At 42.8% G+C, this 9,627-nt stretch overlaps 1 protein-coding gene across 4 annotated transcripts in view; it reads right to left on the reverse strand.

Annotated features, from left to right (window-relative positions):
* mcf2la (mcf.2 cell line derived transforming sequence-like a) overlaps positions 1-9,627 on the reverse strand; it is a 54,804-nt gene that overhangs the window by 3,335 nt on the left and 41,842 nt on the right. For 3 of the 4 annotated variants that reach the window (XM_035677533.1, XM_035677534.1, XM_035677532.1), the window contains exons 5-26: positions 7,991-8,104; positions 7,793-7,909; positions 7,514-7,663; positions 7,209-7,333; positions 7,011-7,125; positions 6,808-6,927; positions 5,936-6,127; positions 5,627-5,818; positions 5,343-5,496; positions 5,183-5,235; positions 5,014-5,093; positions 4,732-4,798; positions 4,396-4,511; positions 4,215-4,284; positions 3,981-4,073; positions 3,789-3,881; positions 3,562-3,687; positions 3,025-3,246; positions 2,821-2,913; positions 2,655-2,733; positions 2,500-2,572; positions 2,303-2,406 (exon numbers count right to left, since the gene is read on the reverse strand). In XM_035677533.1, coding sequence (XP_035533426.1) covers positions 2,303-2,406; positions 2,500-2,572; positions 2,655-2,733; positions 2,821-2,913; positions 3,025-3,246; positions 3,562-3,687; positions 3,789-3,881; positions 3,981-4,073; positions 4,215-4,284; positions 4,396-4,511; positions 4,732-4,798; positions 5,014-5,093; positions 5,183-5,235; positions 5,343-5,496; positions 5,627-5,818; positions 5,936-6,127; positions 6,808-6,927; positions 7,011-7,125; positions 7,209-7,333; positions 7,514-7,663; positions 7,793-7,909; positions 7,991-8,104 — 2,548 coding nt within the window. Of the gene's footprint in view, positions 1-837; positions 913-1,966; positions 2,060-2,302; positions 2,407-2,499; positions 2,573-2,654; positions 2,734-2,820; positions 2,914-3,024; positions 3,247-3,561; positions 3,688-3,788; positions 3,882-3,980; positions 4,074-4,214; positions 4,285-4,395; positions 4,512-4,731; positions 4,799-5,013; positions 5,094-5,182; positions 5,236-5,342; positions 5,497-5,626; positions 5,819-5,935; positions 6,128-6,807; positions 6,928-7,010; positions 7,126-7,208; positions 7,334-7,513; positions 7,664-7,792; positions 7,910-7,990; positions 8,105-9,627 lie in introns of all 4 variants that reach the window. The other variant, XM_035677535.1, reaches the window with a different exon arrangement.

Genomic DNA, 9,627 nt, shown 5'->3' on the forward strand with positions numbered 1-9,627 from the left:
CAGGGTTTCTTCACTCTCATATGGTTAGTTAAGTAATCAGAAGATTGCTCAGTTAGTACATAGATCATTCATTCATTCAGAGACATTTGTTCATTGTTCCCACATGTATGGTGACACAGAAGCTTCACAAATTATTTTGGGAAATACGCTGCAATTTGTTTCTTGCTGATTGTTAAACGAGAAGATTGACGCCACTCTCCTTTCTGTACAGTACATGTGTTGCTGGAGCCAGCAGGCGGTTAGCTTAGCTTAGCATAAAAGCTGGAGACTGCCTGGCTCTGTCCAAAGGTGACAATATCTGCTTATGCATTGCTGCCTTTGCAACAGTAACCAGGCTAGCTGTTTCCCCCTGTTTCCGATCTGTGCTAGGATAAGCTAACTTTCAGCAAGAAAGCACATCAGCATATTTCCCAAAATGTCTGCAAGACATATAATTCAGTGGTGATGATGAAAATGACCTGTGAAAAAATGTTGTGCACACGGTGACTGCAGCGTTCAAAGAAACAAATGTACATCACAGAGTAGGTTTTAGAAAGCCAAAGAAGACTTTTGGAGACATTTCATTGATCTAAATGTGAGCTAACTGGATTAGCAAGAAGATGAAACTACAACTGGTCTGTGTGAGCACATCACGTTTCTCTCTACACACATATAAACGTAGGGTGATATGATGAAGGCTTCTATTGCTGGATTAATGTTTGGTATAACATCATATCCAATTTTAAAATATGAGACACAGGTGAAATCTGTATGAAAACACACAGTACATTTTAGTGGTGAAAGATGAACGATGGGCCTCTAGAATTACACGACCCCTACTGGGGGACGACAATATACCTTTGAACCCAAACGGTGTGGGATCACTCTTGACCAAGTGGCGTTTGGAGCCATGCTCGGGGCTCAGGGCTGAGCCTGGCCACACCGGAAGAAAAAAGAACGAAAAAAGAGAAGGAAGAAGAAGAGAAAAGTGAGAGAGAGGACGGCCTTAGAGAATCAATAATTTAACCGTTTGCTGTTCTATCTAAACCAGTGAGAAGCTTGTAACTAATGTGACCTCTAGTTTTTATCATAATCTGGCTAAAAACACACTTACTTAAATATATAACTATAACTTTATATAACTTAACACAAATAAATTGAGACTGATATAGACACAGGCATTAACTGATGTACATACAGTGACTCTTTCACCCAGTACTGAAAGTCTGGTGTATCCAGTTCAAGTGGGAAACTACAGCAGTGGCAATGTTAGACTTCTACCACCAGGAGGCAGAGTGTGTGCAACATTTAAACTATGATAATCAGTTCACTGAACTCAACAGTGAATGCAAATTACACTGCAGCAAGCTTTACATCAGGTTAGACAGTGGGCAATAATTGATCTTTTAATGTAAATACAGCACTGATCAGGCACTGTTTTAGATTCTGTAATGGATATAATGCGGCGTAATTAAGGTTTTATGTATGTACTGATGATAGTGATACTGATTGTAGGAAAAACATTTAGAAATTGGATTTAAGTATACACTAATGTGGCATAATTATTACTAATATACTGTAGTATAGTAGCATTTTATATATATATATATATATATGACAATAAATGTTCCCTGAAATTAACAAATTCATAATTTTTGTAAATGATTATTAATTAAATGTTAACAGTTCTGTCCTTTGTTAAAGTTTATAAGTGGTCAAGTCCCAATCCTAATTGACAAGACCATTTTCAAGTTTATATTTCATCATATTTGTTCTATTCAAACACCATAAGACAAAGTGTTTAATGTTATGTATGTTACTTTTATAATAATAATAATGAGGGAATGCTAAAGTGTAGTTTAAACTGACAGTAACGTCAGCTACACAACAACATTAGCCACCAAAAGCTAAGGTTCATGCCAGACCAAGTAAGACTGAAGCATCATGTTCCGGTTTAAAAGAACCTCCTCAGGTCTGCTAATGTTACCTTTGGGACTCTTGAGATTGCTGAAGCCCTGCAAAGTAAAACGCTTTTTAGCCACTGAAGACCTGTCAGTGGTCGGACTGGTCACTGGTTCATCTGGAAACGAATGGTTTGAAATGGAAAGCGGGAGGAAAAGTTGCAGTCGTGAAAAAAAAAGAAAGAAGAAGCGCAAAACAAATAAAGAGGTAGAGAGACAGAAAGAGGAACCATGAAGATGAAGGTGATGAAGAAAAGAAGAGTTCGGGTCAGCGAGTTCACACTGCAACTGTCGCTATGAGTAGAGATAAAACTTTGAAGCCATAGTTGACTTACATGTCTTCTGCCTGAGTGAATACTCACCTTTGTGTTTTGGCGAAGAAGAGGAGTTGTCAGAGATCGTACTCGGCTCCACCTTCTTGTCCTCCTGCTGCTTCTTCTGGTTTTTCTGACTGCTACGGAAGGGGCTAGTGAAAAGAGAAGAAAAGAGAAAATGTTCTAATAAATAAAAGGAATCCCATTTGTGGGTGTGTGCAACATTTATAAGGCTGGACACCAACCTCAGGGAGATGGAGGTGTTGTTGCTGGTGGGACTCGGGGAAACAGGGTCTGAGCTCTTCTGCTGACTGGCATCTAAAACAGACAACGGTTAGCTACAGTTAGGATCGGGTGAGGGGATGAAACTAGATTATGTTGTTCTGGGTGTCCACGTTACCTCTGCAGGCTTTGAGCTGCTGGGTCAGGACTTTGCGGATTTCGTTCACCCACGCCGTTTTAATCTCTGGTGTCGGAGCCTGGACGAGAAAACACGCAGCATTAACGGCGAAACGGTTTCTTCTTCATGTATGGTTAGTCGAAGCTGTGAGGCTGAGCCAGCTTACCTGCACTATAAACACTTCGTCTCTGGAGTTGCACCAAATCTCAAACTTCTTGTTGTCTCCTTTAGCGTTCTCTGTAATGCCCACCGCGCTCATCTGAGAGAGGAATGAAAGGTTTGCACACAGTCAGCCCGGATCTGTCACTGCAGCAGCCTGTCCAGAGGACTTTGTACGAATATTGATCGTCTTTAACCGATGTGAGCTTACACTTAGGGAGTGTTTGAAGCTGTAGGACGGAGCTTTCTCGTAGCCCTCCCCGTTCTCCTCCCTCCTCTTGCAGAAGAGCAGGGCCTTCTCGTGCAAGAACAGGTGCCTCTGCATGGGCTTAAACCGGGCCAGGTCCTTGACCTTGGCGTGACCTTTTTTATGCTCCGTCCACACACTGAAGGAGCCCTGCATCAGCAGGCGACCCAGCTCTGACAGGTTACCCTGCAAGAGGGAAAAGAGAGACAAGCGTTTTTGGTCTTTCTATTTTAAAAGGCTCTTTAACTAAGGGAATTGTACTGCATGTTATTTTTCTATGGTTTCTCTACTTACTACACAGGTCTCTTGAAAAACAAGATCCAGATCTCAGATGCACATCACGTGTCATTTTATCTAGGCTTCGAGGTCAGCCCACTAGCTTGTACATTTATGTGAATTTTGGTTAGAAATAAACACTAACAGGGTTTGAGAAAAAGAAAATTGCCCTTTTTGTACTGAAATGAGCCAAAATGACAGCTGGTCTCTCAAAATTTCTCTGACCTCGTATCCTGTGATGGCGATGAGGTGCATGGAGTCGTTAACAGCTTTCAGGATCCCCAGGATGGAGGAGAGAGCTTCCTGTAGGTCATCGCAGCCATCACAGCCCCTACTGTACTTTAACAACTCCTGTAATAAACACACAACACAAAGGGGAGAATACAGTCAGTCTTCACAGTCTGACATAAACACACACACAGTATGTTATAGAGAATAGGAACACAGCTCACCTTAAGCAGTAGCTGGTACTTGGTGATTCTCTGGACAGGTTTAAGGAGGTAGGAGTCCAAACCAAGTTTATGTTCCAGCTTCTTCTGGCACTCCTGGTTCAAGCACAAACCAATGAATATATTTAGGAGTTAATCGTTTAATAGGCGACATGAAAAGGTAAGTTTTGCTACATTAGGAGGTGAAAGGGCAACCTGGAAGAAGGCACAGTCGGAGCACTGTCTCCACAGGCTTTCAGAACGAGGTTTATTCTGGCAGTAAGCCTCGTAGATCTGCAGGTCCTTCATCTACGGAGAGAACAAAACAGGTGCAAGGTTGCCAAAATGAACTGATGTCTGTCACTGATTTGAATATTTAAGATTGAGATTTCTTAATTTTATCTTCAGAGGCAGTAGGCCCAGACCAGAGTGGACGAAGGAAGTGCTCACCCTCTCTAAAAAGCAGCGGCCCACTAGCTCTGGGCAGTCAGTGTACGCTTCCAGCTCCTTTAGAAATGTCCTGGAGACAACACGACACAAATGAGATCACTCTCACATCTGTAAGGTAAACATTAAGCTGGAGCCAGCAGCCAGCTAGCGTAGAAAACAGAAAGAGTCTGAAGAAGCCCACCTCTTATGGAACTGGTAGATTTCAGACATGTTGCCAAACAGGACATCTTTCTTGGTGAGCAGGGTGCTGGGGATGAGGTGAGCCATGGCAGGGTTGTCCATCTCTGCTGCATAGCCCTGGAGTTTAATATTACACACCTTACATCAACAGATTCACTAAACTTAATTCCCTCAATGAATGATGGGACAGAAATACGCTGGTATAGAGAATAAAGGTGCTGAATCACTGATCTGCCGACATGATAAGGTGATTATTACATGATTTCATATGTCATTTTCAATTTGTAAATGTACATTTTGCCAGGAATATACATGAACTGACGTGACGAACACTCACCTCCAGCACACATAGTAGCTCCTCCACGTATGCTCTCTCTGTCTCCAGCAGTTCATTCATAACGTGGCTGAAACACAGAAAAACAAAATACAAACTGAGTTTGCAGAAGCCTGCATGCTGTACTGTAACCAATGAGACCCCAGTACTGAAGAATTCGGATGTCGATTTATATAAAATAGACATTTTATATACCAAAAGTGATACAGACAAAGAAAATATATCACAGTACTACTGTCCATTAACTACTTTCTGATCTCTGGCTCTAAGGTTTTGAGCCCTTACCGCCGAAGCACTGCCAGGTTTTCTTCTTCTTCTGAGAGAGAAGCATGTCTGGTGCCACCGTTATGTATGGGAGACTCCACCTGGACACACACAAAATCATATATAGTATATGACCACACATTCAACGGCATCCAATATTAGTTTGCATTATCAGTATTCAGTCATTTACCTTTTTGCAGATGGAATTATCTGCAGAGTATCTTCTCTCTTTTCTCTGTTGATCTGAACAGAGAGAAAACAATGTTTTATTCCTTTACACCAGCGAGATGAGGCCCTGATACATGCCGCTCTCTTTTATTAAATCAGTTCATCTTTTAAATCAGGCTTACTGGGAGACGAGAGTGGAGACTTCACTTCAGGTCTTGGTGCTACTGGCTGGACTGGTCTGGTCTGTTTGGCGGCAAGTTTCTTCAAGCTAACGCGTCTCTTCTCAAACATCTCCTGGACGGAGCTTTGCTTCTGGAAAACTCTGTCTACCTGGTCCTGATAGAGACCAAACACGACGTAGATATTGCATTAAATGAATTAAAAAGGTTTGAACATCGTACAGCATCATGCATAAAAAATGTCAGAAAAGCATATATTTAATCTGTTGAATCGACTTCCTACTGACCCTGAGCTGACTAGTGAGCGTCGCCTCATACTGGCAGAGGATGGCGCTGCGGTCGGCGAGAGTGTGTAGCGATGCTGTGTCCAGGTAACGCTCCAGTTCTTGCAGAGCAGCTTCGGCTCCATCCTGAGACTGACAGCGGTCCACTGGCTGGCTGGCCAACAGGAAGATGCCCTCCTCACACCACCGTGATGCCTGGGAGGAAATAATGGCAAAGAGTTCCCTCTTTTATTACTTAGCTCCAAAAACTGCTAAAACTTAAATTTTTGAGGATGACGGGATGTGTGATGCCAATCTGAGCCACACTCGTACCTTTTCCAGAGCGCTGTGGAGCTCCATCGCCCTGAGCAGGAGGCTCTTCTTGCTCCTTAGAGTGGAGCTGATCTCCTCGCACACTTCCCTCAGCTCGCTGCACTTCGGCCTGATGGAGTCCTCGGCGTAGTGGGAATTTTCTATCAGCCGGTCACCTTCGCTGGCCAGGGACAGGGCGCAGTCCAGCACATCCTATTGAAACACATTGACGATGTTTGTTCTTAATATGAGAATACACTTTAGCATGCACAGAGAATACTGACTTGTCAGCTAACAGCAGTGGATACATTGTCAATCAGTGGCTGACAATAAACCAACCCCACCACCTCCCCCTCCTCCTCTTTCTCAGTCCACTCTCTCTAAGTAGACTGTTTACTTTACTTACTTCATTCTGGATGGAGTGGGACAGCTACATTGTACAAATTAGTTAGTTAAGTTAATCAGTAGTTTCGCATGTGAAGCTATGCCCTGTGCCAAAATGCAGAGCTGCATCTTTAAATATTATAATTTTCACATCAGAAAGTCCAACATGTGAGTGTCTGAAATATTCAAAATTATAAAAATTAACAGAATGGAAACCATCATAGCGGAGTTGGAAAGCAGATCTGACTCAAATATAATATCAGCCTAATATACAGTATATTGGTTCACTCCTCACATCCACACACAGGTGCCCTTTCTACCTCCCTCTCTGTCTCTCTGTCTCTCTGTCTCACACCTATTTCCCAGTGAGTGGGGGATGGCACAGGGCATGACATTGATTATATCATTAGCCATGTGGCTTCAAGGATGCGTCAAAGGTGAAAGTGTTGACTATGTGTGTTTTGTACCACATGAGCTGCAGAATGGAAGTGTTTGTGTTTGTGTCTTACACAGGCCCTGTCCTCGTGGCCGCTGAGCTCTCGAAGGACGTGCTCAGCATGGGCGGGGCTTATGCTGACCTCAGAGAAACCCGACAACCGCTCCGATGTCACATCAAGCTGGGCACGCACCTACGGACAGACATTTTTAATGGCGTCTTATCGGGTAAGGCTTTTGGCTAAAACCACATTTCCCATAATTCAACTCTACTCACTTCACGGAAGTGCTGTTCAAAGTGGCGAAGCTGTAAACACTGCTCCAGCTTGGTGCGGTGACGCTCCCAGAAATCATCAAATGCCGTCTCTGTCTCGTCCAGCTGACCCAGGAGTCTGAGAGGAGGAGGAATGATTTATTCATGCGTTCAGAGACAACTTCCTCATCCATTCATGCATTCATTCATCCCTCCCTCTACCTCTGTACAGTAGCTAAGTTCTCCAGTTCATCATAGGTCATGTTGTACTCAGGGTCTGTCTGTAGAGGCTCATTGATACACTCCAACAGGCGTCCCCCTTGAGACAGCGCCACCTGCAGGTCCTCCTGGAAAATTAACAGATCATTTTCTTTAACACTCAGGCTCTCGGGGGCTGTGAACATGTCTCAGAAGAGAGCTGTCTCTACCTGCCTTAAAACGTTCCATCTAATATCTATGAGAAAAAGTGTAGTACAGAGATACGGTTGGTTAAAATGTATGGAAAAAGACAGAAAAGCACATCTGACCTTCATTTTATCCTTCTTTAGAGTGTGTGTGTGCAGCAGGTTGGTGGTGGCCTCGGTATCGTTGGGTAATTCTGTCTCCGCAAGCTCAGTGCCGAACGCCTGCAGGGTCTGAGCTGTGGTCTTCACCATGAGGGCAAACGCCTCGATTGCCTGTGGAGAAGACAGTCAGGTAAGTATAAATACACAAAGGTCTATAGAAGTGCATACAAGTGAAGTAAGTCTTTTTGTAATATGTTTTATGATATGGATATGACATGTGCAAAATAACTGTGTACATACAGTGCGGTGTGAGATCCAGCTGTCATGGCAGTACTCCTGCGTGCCTCCCAGCTCTGTGGTCAATTGTCCTGGGTCAATATAGGCGTGGAGCTCAGTCACCGAACTCAGCATCACCACCTGATAAAGCACACACAGTTGAGTATTATTTGTGAAAAGATAATCCGAAATAACTTAAAAGAAGGTAACAATATAAATCACCTTCATTTTGAACTCATCCTTGTTGAACTTGAACAGGAAGTCTGACAGAGTCCGCTGGAGCAAAGTAGTGGGACGCAACACCAGAACCAAGTGCAAGTTCCCTGGAAATGAACCCTAAGAGAGGAAAAAGAAGGGGTAGAAATGATTTAGTAATATGTTAGTTTGTGTATCTTTCAATTTTAGAAAAAACGAGGTGTGGAAATAGTCTGCCAGGGTAAGGATCGGTGATCTGCATCAGTTTATATTTGGGTCTTGGGTGCTAAAATGAATTTTAATATACCTGCTTTCCTCCCTTCTATGCATTCATTTTCTGTCCCAGTCACATAAAACTACAAAATTTCTTTAGAATTTTTTTTTTTTAATAATATAACTGAACCAGACGAAAAACAAATTTTATCCATGAAAACCACACCAAAGACAATGCTTTATTATCACTATTCCCAGTGAAAAGCTACAGCTTACAGTCCAGATTTTATGTATTTTTTATAGCATTCATTAATTGCAGCATTAGAGCTGCTAATGGTTATTTATCAGCACTTTCAGCAAATGAAGGAAAACTCTACCAGGAGTCCTGCTGTAAAGGTATGGAGGTGGACTGAGCCCACGTGTGTAACACTTGTCCCTCTGCTGCAATCCTGAACCAACCATGAAGAGAATTTTCATGGGATTTAATATCCACTAAATCTCCTACATCTCTTCACAGTTGTTCCCTTGTTGCACCCCCGTCTATAAAGCTGTGACTACAAGGTAAATTAGTCCTGTGACTCTGGTAGAAACCACAGTCTGTCCCTCCGCCTCCACACTGACAGGTTAGAGGCGTAGAATTGCCTTTACACAGACAACACAGACTCAGGAGGCCACTCAGTCGAAATGCTATATTGGTTACGGCTTCCTCTAAAACCCTGGGTGCATTGCTCCACCCTGTTAGGCACCATAAATCGATGTAGGTTGACACACACACACACACAAAAACACACACACAAACACAGAGGGCCAGAGGCAAGTTCAGAGATGTGCGACAAGCTCATGAAATCTTTAGTGTTGCCATAAATAACGTTTATGGTAGAAAAATATGAAAATATTTAAGACGTTTGAAGGATTTAAAAAAAATCTTTTTTGCTTAGATTGTGTTTTTACACTGCTTTTGATGTGGATCACCTTCCACTCAGACAACACAGGCATTCCTGGTGTTTCCTGGCTTTTCTGCTAATGACATTTTAGCAGTAGTGTCTATTGCTGGGTTTATAACATCTTTATTTATAGGTTTATTACATATTCGACCCATTTAAAGGGGCGTTTTAAAACATTAAGACACACATTATATTGCACATGTAAGGAACAACATACTAACTTGTATCCACAATCTCTACAAAATGGTGCCATCCCAACGTCCATACCCTCCATCACTAAGCCGATATTCATCAGAATCACACGGAACATCCCATAAAAACAGACAGCGCGAGCGCTTTGATAAAATACCGCACATGGCTTTAATTCAGTCTACAAGGAGACCTGCACTCACACACAGGCATGCACACACATACATCATCGTCATGAAATGCCTGCACGGCGTTGCCATGGAAACCATTCTCCTTGAAAACCGCATGGAGGGAGATGGAGAGAGAGAGAAAGAGAGA

This window comes from Morone saxatilis, unplaced genomic scaffold, assembly GCF_004916995.1.
Source record: "Morone saxatilis isolate NCDOM2014 unplaced genomic scaffold, NCSU_SB_2.0 Contig6, whole genome shotgun sequence".
Classification (NCBI taxonomy): domain Eukaryota; kingdom Metazoa; phylum Chordata; class Actinopteri; family Moronidae; genus Morone; species Morone saxatilis.